This window comes from Dipodomys merriami, unplaced genomic scaffold (genome assembly GCF_024711535.1).
Source record: "Dipodomys merriami isolate MVZ:Mamm:240054 unplaced genomic scaffold, mDipMer1.0.p SCAF_8, whole genome shotgun sequence".
NCBI classification, from domain to species: Eukaryota; Metazoa; Chordata; class Mammalia; order Rodentia; family Heteromyidae; genus Dipodomys; species Dipodomys merriami.
Window position 1 is genome coordinate 1934139 of NW_027206401.1, and position 20304 is coordinate 1954442.

The 20304-nt window shown below is 52.3% G+C and overlaps 1 protein-coding gene across 3 annotated transcripts; it reads left to right on the forward strand.

Annotated features, from left to right (window-relative positions):
• The first annotated feature begins 277 nt into the window (after window positions 1–277).
• Window positions 278–17921, forward strand: Sft2d1 (SFT2 domain containing 1). 3 transcript variants are annotated; one of them, XM_070010375.1, is made up of 9 exons: window positions 278–450; window positions 8549–8635; window positions 9658–9737; window positions 10251–10332; window positions 11045–11141; window positions 12959–12994; window positions 14526–14584; window positions 15206–15235; window positions 17332–17921. In XM_070010375.1, the coding sequence occupies exons 1-9, from the start codon at window positions 388–390 to the stop codon at window positions 17344–17346; spliced, it is 549 nt and encodes a 182-aa protein (XP_069866476.1). In that variant the 5' UTR covers window positions 278–387; the 3' UTR covers window positions 17347–17921. The 3 variants fall into 3 exon arrangements, with proteins under 3 accessions (XP_069866476.1, XP_069866477.1, XP_069866475.1); XM_070010376.1 differs by lacking the exon at window positions 11045–11141 and having other exon boundaries at window positions 282–450; XM_070010374.1 differs by lacking the exons at window positions 11045–11141; window positions 12959–12994; window positions 14526–14584; window positions 15206–15235; window positions 17332–17921 and adding an exon at window positions 10822–10977 and having other exon boundaries at window positions 300–450.
• Window positions 17922–20304: the final 2383 nt, after the last annotated feature.

Here is a 20304-nt window from a genome sequence, read left to right on the forward strand (position 1 = left end):
CCCACACCCGGAGGCACTCCAGCCGTTACTGGAGTTAGGGCAACACCGAAGCGCTTCGTGCACGGAGCGCATGCGCGGCTGCACTAACCGGAAGCGCGGGCCCTCGCTCGGCGCGTCCGGGCTCGCGGGGCCCCGCGGCTGTGCGGGCGGCGGGGTGGGGCGGGACCCAGGCGTCTCCCCGCCGTGGGCTGCGGCGCGGGGCGGGGCGGGGCCCAGGCGGCTCCGTTTCCATCTCTCCGCGCCCGGCGGCCCGAGGGAGGGGGCGGGTAGAAGCCGTCGCGCGCGCCGGAAGTAGCGGCCCCGGATTTCCGGTCTGCGCGCCGAGGTTCGCGCTCCGGGCTTCCGGGTGGGCGCGAGCGGCCGGCGGGGCGGCCCGCGGACGGGGCCATGGAGAAGCTTCGGCGGGTCCTGAGCGGCCAGGACGACGAGGAGCTGGGCCTGACCGCGCAGGTAGCGAGCCGGGGCCGAGGGCTGGCGGGAAGGACGGGCGTGGGGGGCCGGGCGCTGCGGGTCGTCTGGGAGCCCCAGTCTCCGAGCCCCGCGGCCGGTCAGCCCTGCGGAGCCCAGGCCCCGAGGCCTCGCCGCGTCCTCCGCCCGGTGACGCGTGGGGCGCTGCGGGGCGGGGCGGAGCGCAGCGCGGTGCGGGGAGCGGCGCGGGGCGCTGCGGGGCGCGGCGCGTGGGGCGGGGCGCTGCGGGGCGGGGCGGAGCGGAGCGCAGCGCGGGGAGCGGGGCGGGGCGCTGCGGGGAGCGGGGCGGGGCGCTGCGGGGAGCGGGGCGGGGCGCTGCGGGGAGCGGGGCGGGGCGCTGCGGGGCGGGGCGCTGCGGGGAGCGGGGCGGGGCGCTGCGGGGAGCGGGGCGGGGCGCTGCGGGGCGGGGCGGAGCGCAGAGCGGGGCGGGGCGCTGCGGGGCGGGGCGGAGCGCAGCGCGGGGAGCGGGGCGGGGCGCTGCGGGGAGCGGGGCGGGGCGCTGCGGGGCGGGGCGGAGCGCAGCGCGGGGAGCGGGGCGGGGCGCTGCGGGGAGCGGGGCGGGGCGGGGCGCTGCGGGGAGCGGGGCGGGGCGCTGCGGGGCGGGGCGGAGCGCAGAGCGGGGCGGGGCGCTGCGGGGCGGGGCGCTGCGGGGCGGGGCGGAGCGCAGCGCGGGGGGCGGGGCGGGGCGGGGCGGGGCGGGGCGCGGAGCGGCGCGGGGCGCGGCGCGTGGGGCGGGGGGGGCGGAGCGGAGCCCAGCGCGGGGAGCGGGGCGGGGCGCTGCGGGGAGCGGGGCGGGGCGCTGCGGGGAGCGGCGCGTGGGGCGGGGCGCTGCGGGGCGGGGCGGAGCGCAGCGCGGGGAGCGGGGCGGGGCGCTGCGGGGCGGGGCGCTGCGGGGAGCGGGGCGGGGCGCTGCGGGGAGCGGCGCGTGGGGCGGGGCGCTGCGGGGCGGGGCGGGGCGGAGCGCAGCGCGGGGAGCGGGGCGGGGCGCTGCGGGGCGGGGCGCTGCGGGGAGCGGGGCGGGGCGCTGCGGGGCGGGGCGGAGCGCAGAGCGGGGCGGGGCGGGGCGCGGCGGGGCGCGGCGGGGCGGAGCACAGCGCGGTGCGCGGAGCGGCGCGGGGCGCTGCGGGGCGCGGCGCGTGGGGCGGGGGGGTCGGAGCGGAGCGCGGTGCGGCGAGCGGGGCGGGGCGCTGCGGGGCGGGGCGGAGCGCAGCGCTGGGCGGGGGGCGGGGCGCTGCGGGGCGGGGCGGAGCGCGGTGCGGCGAGCGGGGCGGGGCGCTGCGGGGCGGGGCGGAGCGCAGCGCTGGGCGGGGCGCTGCGGGGCGGAGCGCAGCGGGGGGCGGGGCGCTGCGGGGCGGGGAGCGGAGCGGGGCGCGGCGCGGGAGCGGGGCGGCGGGGCGCGGGGGAGTGGGGCGGCGCGGCGCCGGCCGCCCGCCCGCCGGCTCTCGGCCCTCCGGACTGGGCTGCACCTTGGCCATGCATACCCGCCGCCCGCGGGGTGTCGCTTGCACGCGTGCGTCAGCCACCCTCATACCTGCTGCCGAGGACCAGTTCTTGCACCCGGTGCGTGGCCGGCCTTCGCCCTGGAGACCCCGGGAGGACATGCGGTGAAGGGGTCACGTAATGAAAAGTTGTGCGGCGGGCTGGGCAGGTGGCTCCGTGGTAGAGCGCTTGCCTCGCATGCATGAGGCCCTGGGTTCAATTCCTCAGCACCACATAAGCAAAAAGAAAAAAAAAAGCCAGAGGTGGCGCTGTGGCTCAAGTGGTAGAGCTCTCACCTTGAGCTGAAGACCTGAGGGACAGCGCCCAGGCCCAGAGTTCAGGCCCCACGACTGGACCCAAAAATAAAAATAAATAAAAAATAAAAATAGCTTCAACTCCTGTGCTTGCACTTTGCCCAAGACTCGATAAGGCTTACTTCCTCTTGGAAATAGGAGTGGAGCGAGAACTGCTTCGTAAGGGTTTCATTTTTATTATATGCATGTGTCAGACACCACCCTGAAGATTGAGTTGTATCCCCAGAGGGGGTTTTATTTGCCCTCCTCCTTCACTTTCCTTACTTCCTTCTTTGCATCATAATCAGCACTTCTCACCGGTAGCCTTTTGACTAGTGTTTACTTGTGATGGAATCTATGACTTGTAATATTAACACAGAAAGCTGGGAGTCTCAGCTGTCAGACATTCAGCCAGTGACATTTTATTAGTGGCTATTTTGTGCTCCATGTTATGCTGTAGATCTGTGTTTTACATTGCGCCAGCCATGACCACAGGTAACCTTAATTTAAGTTCAATTTAAATGTTTTGTTTAGTTTCTTAGTCCTACGGCCCATATTCTAAGTGTTGAGTCAACCTGTGGTCAGCAGCCACTGCAGGGACAGTGCCTGTGAGAGTCATTTCCGCCGTGGGAAGAGCTGTCGGGTGTCACTCTAGGCCTTGAGAATGTGAAGGTGATATGCCAGGCTACTCAATGCCCTGAGAGGAGAAAGATCAGAGTGACTGGCTGGTTTTGGCTGGGATGATTATTCATTCATTGGGCAGATCACACAATTGACATTTGACCCCTGGGACCAGTTACTTTATAAACAAGTCTGTAACTTGTCCAGCAGAAAAGTGCCACAAGGAAGTTAGAGCTGGGTTGTAGAGCTTGGGGTTACTATACTGTATGTAGTGGTCTAGGAGCCCTGAGAGTCTGGAAAGAAGGCTGCTAGGCAAGGAGGCCAGGGTAGCTGGATCAAGGTATGTGTGGTGTGTGTATGAGCAAGGAGGCCAGGGTGGCTTGAGCTGGGGTGTGTGGGGGGGGGGGGCTGTCTTTCTGTCTGTCTGTCTAGCCTGCGAAGCTTGGTCAGTTTGAAAGCTGAATTCCTATCCTGCCCTGTCTGTCTTGAAGGCCGGGGGAAGGATTTTCATCTGTCTTTGCTGAGAGTGGGAAGAAATGTCCTGAGTTTCTTTGTTTTTTGTTTTTGTCATCAGTCATGGGGCTTGAACTCTGGGCCTGAGAGCTGTCCCTCAGCTCTTCAGCTCAAGGCTAGTGCTCTACCATTTTAGCCAAGGTGCCACTTCCGTTGTTTTTTTTTTTTTTTCTGGTGGTTTATTGGAGATAAGAGTTTCATGGCTTTTCCCGCCCTGGCTGGCTTTGAACTGTGATCATCAGATCTCAGCCTGCTGAGTAGCTAGGATTACAGGCATGAGTCGCCAGTGTCTGACTTGTCCTGAGTTTTGAGTATAGTGGTGGTTCTCAAAACTAAAGAGCTTTACATTAGTCTGATAACATTCTAGTTCCTACACTTAAACACATGTGACTAGTCACAGTAAGACATACCTTCAACTCCAGACATCTTGTTCTTAAGAAGCCTATGAAGAGGGTGTGGGAGCTGGGCTTCGGTGGTCATGCCCATAATCCTGGCTGCCCAGGAGGCTGAGATCTGAGGAATGCAAAGCCTAACATGGCACTGTGGCTCGAAGTGGTAGAGCATTATCCTTGAGCACAGAAGCTTGTGGGCAGTCTCCAGGCCCTGAGTTCAAGCCTCAGATGGGCACACAGAAAGGGGGGTGGGTGGGAATAGGGCAATGGGGATAATCTAGGTAGTAGAGCTCTTACCTACAAACAGGGGGCATGAGTTTAATCCCTAGTACTTCCAAAAAACAGCAACCAAACACACACACACCTTCATTAATTGGTCACAGATCAGAGAGACTTCATAATTACAAACCACATTATTTGGAAGACTGAATCAATCAATGTAGCTGAGATTTCTATCATTATATATAATATATATGAGATATAGCCATTTGTTCAGCATAGACACACACATACATATTGAGGTGGTTGTTTTTTCTGGAAGCAGGGTTTTGCTATATAAAACTGGGCTAGGATTATGATGTGTCACAGCTGGCTGTGATCTACATTGTGTGTGTGTGTGTGTGCGCGCGTGCGTGCGCGCGCATGTGCATGCATGCATGTGTGTGCGCGCGCGCACAGTCGTGCGCATGTCCAGTCCTGGGTCTTGGCACTCAGGCTAGGGACACTGTCCCTTAGCTCATTTACTCAAGGCTAATGCTCTACTAATTGAGCTACAGCTCCACTTGTGGCTTTATTTTTTGGTAGTTAGGGCTGGCTTCAAACTGAGATCCTCGGATCTCAGTCTGGGTGTGTAGGATTATAGACGTGAGCCACAAGGAACATGTGAACACTGTTTATAATTACCAACTCACCGATTGCAGTCGCCATTCCCTTTGCCCTTTCTCAAGTCTGGTGACGCTCCTTCTTATGTGTAGCACGACTCCTACTGAGCAATGAGTGCTGCAGTGCCAAATAACTTCTTTTAACTTTTGCAAAATACTTTTGAGGATCTTTGTTCCCAAATTCAGCAAAAGTATACACAAGTGCTACTGAGTTAGGTCTTAAAGGACTGCTCTGGCTGCTCTGTGAAGAGAACCTGCAGAGCAAGGGTAGGATTGCAGAGGCTGAATGCGTGATCAGTGCAGTGGTTCTGTACCAGGTGCCTGATGGGCGGCGTGAGTCAGTGATGTCAAGACAGCTGGCCGGTCTGTCAGTGGCTTGACGGTAGAGCCGGCTGGTGAGTTCTTGACAGGTTGAACCTGTGAAGCAGAAAGCTGCCTTCTTGGGGTTGGGCGTGAATCTCGGGATGGAAGTGCAGCCCTCCCCTCGGGGCAGGGGGTGGGATATGGTTGGATCACTCAGATGCCTGGTCCAGATGCTGTGTCTGAGATGTTAGTCGGCCCCTGGTCCACAGGAGGTGGGAGTGACTGTGCTGTGTGTAAGTAGAAGAGATGTGACCTCTGAGTGTCTCCAGTGTGTGGAGGTCAGGAGGAGCGGGGAAGGGGAGAGCAGGGAAAGGGGGCAGTGAGTGTGGAACGGCTTTCCTGCTTTTTTGTCTTTCTGAATGCTACTACTATTTTGAAAAGGGAAGGAGGGGATACTGGATTTAATGTGATCCTTTCTCCTGCTGGCAGTGGCCTGGGCTCCACGTGGCGCACTGCAGCGGTCCTGGGGCCCGCTCATGGACATGCCCAGGTGGATCTCCTCATTCATCCATGGTGTGTGTGTGTGTGTGTGTGTGTGTGTGCGCGTGCGCGCGTGCGCACGTGGCCTGGACAGGCACTGGGGCATACACTAGGGCAGAAGAAGCTCAAAGGGTGACCTTGCCCCCAGGGACTTGCTCTTCCTCTGGCTTTTTCTTTTTGGAGGGGAGGTGGTCATTTAATGTGTCTGTATTTTTACTCTGAGACCTAACTTAAGAGACGAACAGTTGGTTGGTTTCCTCCTCCTGCTGGAGAAGCAGTGGCACATTTGGTGGCAGACCTGGAAGGTCAGGGGTTTTGACCGCCAGCTAGTCTGGTCTAGGCTTCCTTGCATTTGGAAGCATTCTAGAGTTTTCTCAGGAATCGTGAATATCTGTGATTTGTTTCTGTGCCCAGGGCACAAGTCGTCTGTTGGTAGATTGATTATGTGCAAATGGAAATCATGTGTCATAACCTTTCCTTTTTAAGGTTACCTCATGGAAGATCAAAATAGAAGGAGAAAGATCTCTGTTATACAGAGGACGATTCTGTTCTGTTGCTGAAAGAAATAAACTTTCTATTGAAAAGGCACCATTCATTTAACTTAGGAACAATAGGGTGATTTAGGTTTGTAGAAGAAGGAAAAGTGAAGGCAATCTCATCATTGTATACTTCCATTCACTGGTGAGCCACTTCGATTTTTAGTTGCAAATAAAATTGGACACATACTTTATGATACACAATGTTTTTATAGATAGAGGTTGTAGAATAGCAAAATCAAGCTAATTAACAGTCCTGTTTTTTAAAATGGACCAGATCATTTATTAAGTGCTGAGTGAAAATTTTAGGGTTTATTTTGTTCTGTATTATTAAAGTATACATACTGTATATTATTTCTGACAAAACTTATGTCTTTGTGTGTGTGTGTGTGCGCGCGTGTGCGTGCATGCTGCTCCTAGGGCTTAAACTCAGGGATTAGGTGTTGTCCCTGTGCTTTTCTCCTTAAGACTAGTACTCTACCACTTTGAGTCACAGTATCACTTGGGTTTTCTGGTGGTTAATTGGAGATAAGAGTCTCTCAGACTTTCCTGTGCTGGGCTGGCTTTGAACCACAATCCTTAGACCTCAGCCTCCTGATAAGGATCACAAGCGTGAACTACTTGTGCCAGGCAACTTAGGTCTTTTTTTTTTAATTTTTAATTTTTTTCATTTATTGTGAAAATACCATACAGAGGGGTTAAAATTACATGGGCAAGGTAATAGGAAAGTTTATTCCATATTTTAAACCAGATAATCAGTTTTGACATTACTGGAAATCAGAATGGGTGAATTCCAGCAGTTTTACAGATGTTCCAAGTGGTCTGTGTTTCAGCTAGAGCACTTACATTCTGTCTGCTTTTCATGCTGCGTAAGGACCCAAGCTGGCTGCTCAGGTAGGTGGTGGAACCAAAGGTGTTGCCGCTTGAGGCTTCTGCACCCCCCCCCTTCTGTTTCTCTTCTAATGCATATCATAAGCTTGTGGTCTTATCTATTTATTGGCTTATATCAGTTATAAAGGGGGGGTCATTGTTAACTCTTCCCACATTTGCGGTTTTATTTTTTAAGTGTATGTGGTAGTATAGGGTAGAAATTTATATTTGGGGAATAGAAGTCCTTGTATATTTCCAGATTTTTTTCAAACATTTGTTTTTAGCCTCATTAGGCTAAAAGGGACAAGTATGCACTAGTAGCACACTAAGTCATCTGAGCGTTTCCACTTAGTCTTCACTGTATATAAAGCATGCATTGTGAGTTGTACTTTTTCCTACATAATGTGGCTAGAATTTGTATACTGTGCTAGAATAAATTACTTCAAACACTGTTTTTACCATGGTTGAGGAGTACCCAGCTCCCGCCTTGAGTTGGTTTGGATGAACTGCTCAGACTGGAAGCTGTGCTGCGCTCCTGTCCAGGCCCCTCCTCCAGCTGTCCTGTCTTCTGCTGCTGCTTCTGGTCATCACCCAGCCGTCCCGCCGTCCCCAGCCTCTGTCCAGCCGTCCCGCCGTCCCCAGCCTGTGTCCAGCCGTCCCGCCGTCCCCAGCCTCTGTCAGCCGTCCCGCTGTCCCCAGCCTGTGTCCAGCCATCCCGCTGTCCCCAGCCTGTGTCCAGCCGTCCCGCCGTCCCCAGCCTGTGTCCAGCCGTCCCGCCGTCCCCAGCCTGTGTCCAGCCGTCCCGCTGTCCCCAGCCTGTGTCCAGCCATCCCGCTGTCCCCAGCCTCTGTCCAGCCGTCCCGCTGTCCCCAGCCTCTGTCCAGCCGTCCCGCCGTCCCCAGCCTGTGTCCAGCCGTCCCGCCGTCCCCAGCCTGTGTCCAGCCGTCCCGCCGTCCCCAGCCTCTGTCCAGCCGTCCCGCTGTCCCCAGCCTCTGTCCAGCCGTCCCGCCGTCCCCAGCCTCTGTCCAGCCGTCCCGCTGTCCCCAGCCTCTGTCCAGCCGTCCCGCTGTCCCCAGCCTCTGTCCAGCCGTCCCGCTGTCCCCAGCCTTTGTCCAGCCGTCCCGCTGTCCCAGCCTGGGTCCAGTGCATGGCTGAAGGGAGGGTCCTCAGGGCCTGGTTCGCTGGGCCTCACCAGCTCTGCAGACTCAGACTCACTTCCAGTTCAAGCCATGTCCTTGCTCCGTGTCGCCCACCCCTCCCTCCAGCTTCCCTCACCAGGCTGTGGGTGTCTGCTGAGCCCTGTGTGCCCTGCCCAGCCCCAGCAGCCAGCAGCCGTTGCCTGCCAGTGTGCCTGCGTGCATGGGACCTTCACTCTGTACCGTGTCACACAAATCCTGTGAAGCCTGGTAGCAAGTGAGTGTGTGGTAAAGCACACACAGTACTAGAATGAGACCTCACAGTGTCAGTAACCTCCAGTGTCACCTGACACCCAGGCCACAACAAGCCCCTACAACCAGGAAGTGACACTGCTGTGTGCAGAACAAAAGATTGAATATAAGCTAAACTAAAGCTTGCCTTACCAGAGCTTGAAGAATCAGATTCTCCAATGCTGAGTTAAGAACACATTCTCAATTGTCCGTCTCTTTCCTAAGGTCCTGGACTCCACATCCCTGAGTTTCAGCACCAGATTGAAGTGTTTTGTGATATGCTTCGTGGCTGGCATTTTCTTTTCTATCCTTGTGAGTTAAGGCTTTACGTTGATCAAAATTTTTGTTTTATATTAGATTTAATCCTATTCTGTACTAAAAAGCAGTCTACTTTAACGTGCTGTTAGATTATTTTGATGGAACATACCACCTGACGTAAAGGGGTAGAGACTGATTTTTAAAAAGATGTAGAAATTGGGCTGGGAAGGTGGCTCAGTGGTAGATCACTTGCCTTGCATGCCTGAGGCCCTGGGTTCGATTCCTCAGCACCACATAAGCAAAAAGAAAAAAGCCAGAAGTGGCGCTGTGGCTCAAGTGGTAGAGTGCTAGCCTTGAGCTGAAGAGCTGAAGGATAGCGCCCAGGCCCAGAGTTCAGGCCCCATGACTGGACCCAAAAAAAAAAAAAGATGTAGAAATTAAGCTGGGTGCTGGTGGCTCACACCTATAATCCTAGCTACTCAGGAGGCTGAGGTCTGAGGATGGACCTTTCTAGCCCGGGCAGGAAAGCCTGTGAGACTCATCTCCAATTAACTACCAGAAAACCGGAAGTGGCACTGTGGCTCAAGTGGTAGAGTGCTCACCTTGAGCTGAAGAGCTCAGGGACAGCGCTCAGGCCCAGAGTTCAAGCCCCACGACCAACCAAATAACAAATAAATAAATAGATAAAAATAATAAAATAAATAGATGTAGAAATTGTTCTTTGGGGATATGGGGAATGGTTGAAATAATTCTATTTTAAAAACCAGTGTGTGATAAGAGAATGCAAGGCAGAGATAGGTGTGTTTATGGCCTGTTTTAATTTGCCAGTCAGAATGAACATTTAACTTCAGGAGTAAGATTTACAAAGACAGTTTTAAAGTTGCAGTTCATTTATGTATATTCTTGCCAGTTGGCAAAAAAGTCAAGTTAGTACATACCATTGGGAAGTAACTGATGTTACTATAAGTATCTGCATTTAAACATACTTCTCACAGAGTCTGTGTATTGCTGCTGCAGTAACACGTTTGTGTTTGTAGCCAATACAAACTTACTTGTGTCTGTAATGTCTAATTTAGGGAACTGGATTGCTGTGGCTTCCCAACATAAAGCTTTTTGCCATGTTTTACACCCTTGGGAATCTTTCTGCATTAGCCAGGTATGTATATATCTTTGGCTGCCAGACTTGCCTTCTAATGAGTACCTTGCTCCCTACATCTTGCAGATTCAGCAGTTTGTTCATTCTGTACAGTGATTGGCCTCTTTTGTGTGCCAGTTACCATGGCAGAGGGCTTACACTGGCAGTAGGTGCTGTGCACCGGGCTGGGCTGGGCCACAAGAGGTAGCTGCTGGTGCCATCACTGTACCATATTGCCAGGTGGGGACAGGCTTCCTCCTAAAATGGTGGACAGTGGGTCCCCAGCCTACAGTGGGCCCCCCAGCCCACTGCTTTCACAGTACTCAAGAGGGGGCAGTTCATAAAGAACCAACATTTATTTATAATTCTGGAAGCCGAGAATGCTATGATCGAGGCTTTGGAGTCTGGGAAGGTCTCTGGAGGAAGATTTTTATTAAGTAAACTAGCATAGCTTCTTGGTTGAAAGGTGGTCTATTTTTGCATAGTCTCAGGGATTCATAGAGCCCTTCTCGGTTATTTATTTGTTTCCCATAGTACTTGCTTTCTGATGGGACCCGTGAAGCAGCTGAAGAAGATGTTTGAAACCACAAGGTTGCTTGCAACAGTTATCATGCTTGTAAGTAAATAATGCTATGGGTTTTGGGGTTTTTAAGTTTTTTGGGGGGGCAGTCATGGGGCTTGAACTCAGGGATTAGGTGTTGTCCCTAGCTTTTGTACTCAAGGCTAGTTAGTATTCTACCACTTGAGCCACAGTTCCACTTCCAGCCTTTTTGGTGGTTAATTGGACATAAGAGTCTCACAGACTTTCCTGCTCTAACTGGCTTCCTATGTGATTCTCAGATCTCAGCTGTCTAAATAGGATTACAAGTGTGAGTCACTGGCACCCAGCCTTAAAATACTTTTATTAATGTATTTTTACTACCACTTTATGAGTGTTGCTATCTTATCATGCTCAAGACAATGTAATAAAAAGGGATGTGTCTCAAGGCTGTGTGTTAAAGATTTTGGGTGGTACAGTGCCATGTGTAACTACAGCTGAATGTATTTTCTTTTTCTTTTTTTTTTTTTTTCTTTCTGGTACTGTCTTGGGGCTTGAACTACTCAGGGCTGGAGACTATCTCTGAGCTTTCCTTTTTTGGGCTTAGCATTCTACCACTTTAACCATAGCTCCATGTCTAGCTTTCTGCTGATTAACTGGAGATAAGTGTCTCACTGACTTTTCTGCCTGGACTGTCTTCAAACTGTGATTCTACGATCTCATCTCAAGCCCCCTGAGTAGCTGGAATTACAGGCAAGAGCTGCTAGGATCTGGCTGTGTTTTCATTAAGACCTATAGATTGTTGGCCTGTCTGTACTGCTTGGGGGAAGCAGGGAACGGCGAACGGCGGCAGGTTGCTCTGATCGGTCTCTCTGCGTCTGTCTCAGGTGAGCTGGCACTAGGGGTCCTCTGGCTTTGTCCTGCCTGACAAGCCATCCTGACCATGTGGCTTCTGTGTCAATACCTTGAAGCAGCTCTTCTTCACACAGTGGGCTCTGTCCTGACTCTAAGTGCTGTCTCTACCTTGGGGTTGGGGGTGCGGCGAGAAGGCTTATGGTTGTGGTTAGAAGGTTTTCCTCATGGCAGGGTGTGGGTGTTGTTTTGTCAGTGTTCTGTGTGAGGTGGGCATGAGGAGGGGGCCCCATTCTCTTCCCCTGTCATCATGCCTCTGCTTCTTTACTCGATTTCTTTTGTCTGGAGGCATTTTGATGCTTCCATAATATACATAGCAGTACTAGCAGTTTAGTTTTTATTTTACTATTAACTATACACAACATTAACCTGCAGGTAAAAAATGTTTATCACTAGCTTGTCTGCCAGACATTTTCTCACCAGAAAAAAAATTTCCCTTTTTGACATTTTATTTATTATGTCTTTATTCAGCGTGAATGTTATTACTGTGTATTGATAGCTCTTGTAGTTATTTTACATAGGTTAGCTTATGTATCAGTATGTTTACCTGGATTATTAGTAAATTACCTTCTACTGGCAGTGTACATTCCAATGATACTTTACTAAGATTTGTTCTAAGATGTTCTGGCATTTATCATTAACCTTGGAAGCTGTCTGTCAGGATGTCTGGAGGTACAAAATACCTCCCTAAATCTCAGGGGCATGATGATCCACCGTGATCCTGGCTTGTCACCGGGCTTCATGGAGAATGGAGTCGGACGGCACAGTTGCTCGAGCGATGGTGGAGACCAGCTTCCCTCTTGGGCCAGCCAGCTCCTGCTCTGTTGTATGGCAGAAAATCCACATTCTGAGTTTTCATTGTAGCAGACCGTTAAGCAAGCAGACAGTGCATGTCTCATGCTAAAAAGGTGACAGGGTCTACACAGAATCTGTAATGGAGCCAAGGTCTCTCCAGGTCATGGGTCAGGCAGCCTCTGACCCGGCCTTTCCTGCTTCCTGAGACGGGGGGGGGGGGGGGGGGGGTCAGGGGGGAGCATTTGGCATGGAGGGGTGCACAGGCTTTCTGTGTGAAGCATGTTTACACGTACTTTGTACAGCCAAGTGCAGGGGGCTGCAGTGAGCTCACAGGCGTGGGGCACAGTGACCACCGTTAGCAGAAGCATCTGTAATAAGAGCAGCGTCACTGAACACTCTTCAAGTCTTGCACACTTAATCCACACACTAGTCACCAAGCTTCAGTTTGCTGTCATGCACTTGAGAAAACAATCGGGTATTTGGTAGAACTAGATTTTCTTCCAGTGAGTTCCTACGGACACATGCAGGACAGTCCACCCCAGTGAGTTCCCGTGGACAGATGCAGGACAGACAGTCCACCCCAGTGAGTTCCCGTGGACACATGCAGGACAGACCACCCCAGTGAGTTCCCGTGGACAGATGCAGGACAGTCCACCCCAGTGAGTTCCCGTGGACAGATGCAGGACAGACAGTCCACCCCAGTGAGTTCCTACGGACAGATGCAGGACAGTCCACCCCAGTGAGTTCCCGTGGACACATGCAGGACAGACAGTCCACCCCAGTGAGTTCCCGTGGACAGATGCAGGACAGTCCACCCCAGTGAGTTCCCGTGGACAGATGCAGGACAGACAGTCCACCCCAGTGAGTTCCCGTGGACAGATGCAGGACAGTCCACCCCAGTGTGTCCCCTGGGGCAGATGCAGGATAGCTGTGTGCTTTGACTCGGCTTGTAGAGGGCCTCTGACCACTCACCCTGTCTGTTGTCTTTCCTCCATAGCTGTGCCTGGTCTTTACCCTGTGTGCTGCTCTGTGGGTAAGTAGTGTGCGCTGTGCAGGCTTCCTGCCAGCTGTTACTTTCCTCCTGAGGTGTCATCACTTCAAAATAGCTCCGTCTTATTTTATAAGGCTCCCAGGGGTCACAAGTTAAACGGACAACCCGTTGGCTAGATGGAGAGGACGGTGCCGTGTGTGAGTGTAACAGCATTGTGCTGTCTCTGGCTGGTGCTTCTCACGGTGTGCTAATGTGTGTCCTCCCTTGGGTTCCCCCGTGGGCTCCTGAGCCACCGTAGGGCAGGCACAGGTGGGACAGGGTGCTCAGACCTGGGGGAGAGAAGGCAGGGAACCAAGCAGACCAGTAGGAAGGGTACAGAGAGCCTCAGCCACGGACCACTTGTGGACACTGGACCCGCATCTTTAGTCTCTGGGGATGGGACATAATGACAGCCCGTGTCACTAACTGGGGCTTCGGGTTCTTCATTAGATCTGCCTGTGTTTGTACTTACCTGCTTCCAAAAGGCCTTGGGCACTTCTTGCACTAGCAACCAGATTGTACACTGGGAAAAAGAAAGGCAAGGGCTGGGATGCATTTCAGTACTAGAGTAACTGCCTGCCCATGGGTGAGACCCTGGGTTCAATCCCCAGCACCACAGAAGAAGAAAGGGGCTTAATGGTGTGTGTGTGTGTGTGTGTGTGTGTGTGTGTGTGTGTGTGTGTGTGTGTGTGTGTGTGTGTGTGTGTGTGTGTGTGTGTGTGTGTGTTGTACATAAAGTGTATAATTTATTTTAAAAATATTCTGTCAAAATATACTGGCTTTTATGTTTGGACCAATTTTAATTTCATGACATATAGACTTTATTTTCTTACAATAATTTTAGAATAATATCCTTAAATAATTGTAGTACATACTGAAGGAACATTGGTTTCTTTTGGGGATAATCTAGCAACCTGTTTGTAAATATCAAGGATGAAGAAATTAATAACCAAAGAAAAGGCTAGGTCTGTGCAAGTGGCTAGTGGTGTGGGCTGCCTGGCAGGGCAGGGCCTGGGTTTGATCTGGTACCAGAAAAGAAGTATGCAAAGAAGTTGTCAACTAGGTTGTGCTAAAGCCTCATAGAAACTACACTATTCTAGGCACTTTTTCTTTCAAAAATAAGTCAAGAGAAGGAGCTGGGGTAAGTCTGTAGCTGAGAGAGGGGAGCAGGACTGTAGGTGAGGGAGTGAGGTCAGGTAGTGGGCGGTGCAGCCGGTGTGGGTCTGAGGGGAGCAGAGGCTAGGAAGGCTTAGGTGAGTTCAAGACCTGACCCAAGAAGTTACTGCCTCCGGCCTCTGCACAGCTGTTCAGACACATTTAAGGTCACGTGTTTTGCAATATTTAAATGAATAGATGGTTATTGAAAGGAAATGTACTTCCTGGACATTTGAGTTTCTAGAGTGTATCATACTAAAATTTAAGAAATGCTTTTCTTTGCTGAATTTATTTTCTTTTTGAAGGGGAAAAATCGGACTTAATTCTAGGAAGTATTATTTTAAGTCTACATGCATTATTCTGTTTTTGCTCTTGTTAGTGGAACATGAAGGGACTGGCCTTGTTATTCTGCATATTGCAGTTCTTGTCCATGACGTGGTAAGTGTTTTTCTTAAAACAGCTTTTAGAAAGATAAAATGGCTGGCATGCCTGTAACCTGTAAAGCCCTAGAATCGGGGATTTGAATCCTGTGCCTTAGGCCACACTTGCTGTGAGGTCTGAGTTCTGGTGTAGGGCCGGCCTCTGCCCTTTGGAGGTGGGGTCCAGGAGGGCGGGTGTCATGCTGGGAGGGAAAAATGATATAATGTAGGTCTAGCACCAGTAGCTCTCACTTATATTCCTAACTATTTAGGAGGCAGATTGAGAGGCCTGTGGTTTGAGGCTATCCTACACAGAAAAGTCCATGAGACTGCGTCTCAGCTCAAGCAGCTGAGCATGGTGGCAGGCGCCTGTCATCCCAGCTGTGGCAGCAAGCAGAAAGTAGGGGGACTGTGGTCCAGGCACATACATTCCTGGCAGGAAGTAAGACCCGTCTCAAAAACAAGCATACTTGAAAGGGTGGGACGCGGGTGGTCAGAGGTGGATCACCTGCCCGGGAGGGCAGGCTTGCTATGGCTTGTTGTCTGGGTCTTACTGCGTTTGTGATGGTATTAGGCACTGCCATTTGGGCTGCAGGGGTGCTGGTGCAGAGCAGCTGACAATGTACTGAATCTCTTGCAGGTACAGTCTGTCCTACATCCCCTATGCACGGTGAGCTTGTTTGAGTTCTTTACTTCTTGTCCTTTCAGCGTGTTTATACAGATACCTGGGTTTAAATAGTATTTCGTTCAGTTGACTTTTCTTACTTAATGGAATTAATCTTTTTTTTTTTTTTTTTGCATGAGATGAAAAGCACTGTATGTCAAATCTGGACACACGTGAGGGAGGTTGTAAACCACTCCTGCCCTGCAGTCAGTCAGGACGATGTGGACCCTCCTGTGCTCTTCAGCTCAGTAACAGGACGCAGCTCCAATGCAACAAATTCTGCTTTTGAAAAAATGGGGTTGGGGAGGTGTTAGGAAAATGTGGTGCTACATAAATGTTATTAGCCAGCAGAAACGTATATAGTCTGTATGTTGAAAGGCAACTGTCATTTTCTCTTTCCAGACTAGTAGAGTAAAAACAAAACTTAATTCTAGTCTTAAGACTGATAGATTGGGGAAAAGATTCTGGTGAGACTTGGCTGTGCTTCTCTGGAATTTTGAGATATGATGTATATTTTAAAACACGGCAAAATTGTATACAAAATAAGAACAATGAAGGAAATTAGTACCTCTTTGTTCCATCATATATGGGTAATTGTTTTTGATGAACAGTTACAAGGAGAATAAAAACAGTCCCCTACAGGTAGGAAAGCTGCAGAACAAGTGTGTGAGGTGTTGTCACAATTCCTGCAGTGTACAGGTAGGAAAGCTGCAGAACAAGTGTGTGAGGTGTTGTCACAATTCCTGCAGTGCCACTCGGAGTGGCCTGGGTCTCCTCACCTCCTGTGAGACATGACCCGCCCCCCCCCCCCAGTCCTCCCTGGAGAGCAACTTGTGACATGCAGAACAAGTCTCAGATGTTATTGATGGGTAAAAGGATTTGTTTGGTTTTTTAATGAGTATTCTTTATGTAATAGTGTAAACATACAGAAGTTATGAAAGGTGGTTTATCACCTCGATCGGTATTTCTCATTGATTAATATTTCTGGAACTCATAGGAGTCCATGATAAATATGTTGCTTTCAAAATCTCTCTCTGCTCTGGCACCACGAGGCAAGCAGCCCTGCGCCATGGTGCACTCTGTCTCCTGGGGAACTTTGCCTCCTCACCTGGAGGCCATGGCCATGAGGAAGCTCTCCCGGGTGCCCCCTGTCGGGCCAGTCCAGCACAAAAGAGAGTAAGGGAGGGCCAGAGACAGCGTCTGGATGCACAGAGCTGGCACAGCCAGGCTTATCTGAGAGAACATGTGTGTTCAACTTTCTCTTACCATGATGATCTCCAGTTCCAACGTTTTCCTGCAAACATATCTTAATGGGTGAATGATATTCCACTGTGTATATATACCACAGTAACCTTATCCACTGACCATTGATGGGCACCTGGTTTGATTCTGTGACTACAGTGTTGAGGCTAGGGTCAAACATGGGTATGTAGGCAAGTGTACAGTGCATTAGCTCTTTTAAAAATCTATGCTTTCACTAGATTAGTTTTGATTTTTTTTCCATGTGGGTCCTGAGGCTTGAACTCAGGATATGGGTTTTGTCCAGATGCTCAAGGCTAGCACTCTACTACTTGAGCCAAAGCTCCATTTCCCACTTTTTTGGTGGTTAACTGAAGTCCTGCCTGGGCTGGCTTCAAACCAAGATCCTTAGATCTCAGCCTCCTGAGTAGCTAGGATTATAGGTGAGAAGCCACCAGTGCCCAGGTTGAATTTATTTATTTATATTGATCAACAAATGTGATGGTAAAGATTTTAGAGACAAATACCATTCAAGAATTGGCAGGTCTGGGAATGTGGCTGAGTGATAGAGCGCTTGCCTAGCATATATGAAGCCCTGGGTTCGATTCCTCAGTGTCACATAAACGGAAAAAGCCAGAAGTGGTGCTGTGGCTCAAGTGTAGAGTGCTAGCCTTGAACAAAAGAAGCTTAGGGACAGTGCCCAGGCACTGAGTTCAAGCCTCAGTACAAATACCTCCGCCTCAGCTTTACTTTCAAGTTGTAGATACCACCTGTGTAGTTCATCAGAATCCCAGTAGTGTCCGATTGTCCCTGCAGTTGTGCTTTTGAGGAATGTGACTGTCTCCTGCCTTCCTCCTCTCCAGGGATGCTGTTCTTAAGTGCTGCTCTTCTCTCCTAAGCTGAGTGTCCTAGCGTGCTTTTACAGGACGGAAGCACTGGCGTGCTGATAGACTGTGTTTGAGATAGTGCTCGTGGACGTGCTGTGTCTGAAGTACACAGTTCCCAACAGAGCTGTCAGTCCCTCCAGAGCCAGCACTCTGGAGCTGAAGACCTTCTCCTGTACTGGTGAACACACGCACCACCGACACCGTTCCTGCCGGTGGCCTGCATTCACTCTGTGTCGTTAACCTGCTTCCAAACCTAAACCGTTCCTGCCGGTGGCCTGCATTCACTCTGTGTTGTCAACCTGCTTCCAAAGATAGGAGGCGCCTAATCATTGCCAGTTGTAGATACTTTTCCCAGAACAGCTTCTGAGGTGTGAATATCTAAGAGCCAGATCTGTGCTGCAGGGTGCATTCAGCTTACTTGGTTTTCTTTAAATGTCTGCATTCTTAAGACTTTTTTTAACTTTAAAAATGTGAAACTTTATATCTTAAAGTTGCTTATTACATGTAATAAAAATAATATATATCTTTACAATTTCAAAATAAACCCACTCTTGGAAAAATAACAATTTTTACAATTAAGTTTATTTTAAGTGGTTCAGTTTAATAAAAGTGAGTATCAAGTACTCTTATAATCTCTGTAGACTACGGTGCAGGTGCAGGGCTTGTGTCAGCCATACCCTGAGGACTGCGCACGAGGAGACCCGGTAAGGGCCTGGGAGGAGGGGGCAGAGGCCAGGCCACCAAGTGCAGAGGATGGAGGAGGGAGGGGCCAGGGGACGCAGGTGAGGAGGAGGGAGGGGCCAGGGGACGCAGGTGAGGAGGAGGGAGGGGCCAGGGTGGCTTTGGGACATGCCGGAGCCTGCCAGCAACGAAAGGGAATCCTGATTTAGGGCAAGGATGAGAAAAAAAAAAGACACAGGACAAAGGATGGGGTCGGGAGGTCTGCAGCTCAAGACTGTAGCACCTTTTACTTTTAACTTTCCCTAATGTATACTGTTAGAAGTCAAGAAGTAGCATAAGGTTACTATAGTCCAGAAAAACAAGGAAAATTTCAGTAAAAACAGAGTGCAGTAAAAACAAGACAAGGTCAACTGGTTGAAAGTAAACAGACTCTGCAGACATAGCAAAGCAATCCCGGCACCTGGTGTCTTTCAAGTAAGCCAGCTTCTTGTACGTGCCTTCAAGCAATCACGGGGGGTCAAGATGACCTTGGAGCTTTACTGTCGGCTCCCAATTGGGAAGGAGTGGGGGCCGCTGCGTCCTGGTGCCCCACCCCGCCTGGCCCTGTGTGGCCAGTGGCAGCAGAGGAGGGGTGAGGAGCAGCGCGCGCCCGGTGAGCAGGCGCCGCAGTGCAGGGCCCCTCTGGCAGCTCACTGGCCCAGTGAGGCGGGAGTGACCTGGCCACAGCTGGCTGCCCTTCTCATCACCATGGAGGTGAGTGCGGTGCCGGGCTCCGTGGGGAGTTCAGGTGGCTTGGTGTCACCAAGGTTCAAATGTGGTTGGAGGGGCAGGACATCCAGCGTCCTGCCCTGAGTACCATGGCCTCCGGATCCTGCCGGTCGGCATCCTCTGCATTGGTGCAGGAAAACGCGATGCAGAGCGTTCACCGCGCCATGCGTGGTCCTGCTTGGGCCCGGGCAGGAGCACTGCAGATAGGTTCCCAGGAGCCACGGGTGTGAGGCCCAGCTCAGCTGCAGCAGGATGAGACTGCAGGACAGGCGGGCAGAGGAAGAGGTGGTCACTGCAGAGCGCACATCCTGAAATCGCCTTGGACAGCTAGCAGGTGAGGATGGCAGCATGATGAAGGCGTTCGGCACTGCAACAGCAGGGGGCAGGGCACCTCTCCCGGGACCCCACTGCGGTCTCGCTGTAGCTGGCTTCTTCACTCCACGAGCCCCATGTCACCTCGTCCTGCCCTGACCGGGCACCTGCAGGAACACTGGAGGTGGAGGAAGCTGAGCTGCAAGCCCACTGAGAAATGCCTCTTGCGTTCATTCCTGTCCAGATTCTTTTTTTTTTTTTTTTTTTTGGGTCCGGTCGTGGGGCCTGAACTCTGGGCCTGGGCGCTGTCCCTCAGCTCTTCAGCTCAAGGCTAGCACTCTACCACTTGAGCCATAGCTCCACTTCCGGCTTTTTTCTTTTTGCTTATGTGGTGCTGGGGAATTGAACCCAGGGCCTCAGGCATGCAAGGCAAGCGCTCTACCACTGAGCCACCTTCCCAGCCTCCTGTCCAGATTCTTGGAACTCAAATGCTGTCTGCCGGCCTTGCCCACTTCCTTGGCTGGACTCAGCTTGACCCCCAGCAGCAGGGGCAGGGGTCAGCTGGCAAGCCTGCAGTCCAGGCCACACACGTGGCACACAGTGCCCTTGCTGAGGGTCATGTGCGCAGAGCACATAGACCTGTCTTCACAAAGACCCCTGCTTTTAAGAGCACAGGTTGGGGGCGTCGCCAGCGTACTCTGTATTGGCTCAGGGTCATGCCAGGACAGAGCAATGCTGAGAAGACGTCCACCATGGGGTGCGCATGGCCTTGGGACCGAGACACGAAGAGACAGAGAAGGCACACAAGGCTCGTACTTGTCCCCTTGTTGCTGGCTGCTCTGGGGCCTCCAGTGCTGTGGGCAGTGGGACGGGGTGCCTAACAGCACCCAGACGCTCATCTGGTTGAGTCTGCTCCATCCCTCCCCTGGAGACGCAGTGCCCAGGTCCCCTGTGGGGAGAGGCTGTGTTGGCAGTCTGCATCCCCAGCCACTTTTCTTCTAGTTGTAGCTGTTGTATGTGGGGGTTCCAAGCCCGTCTAAAGAGGGCCAGTCCTTAGCATGGCCGTCCACCGTCTGTCCTGGCCCACGGTGTGAACAGGTCACACGTGAGTGTCCAGACCCGTGGTGGCTGCCGGAGAGCACAGTGAGGGAGGGAACCCTCGCTTAGGATGTGGAGTCCAGCGCCGTG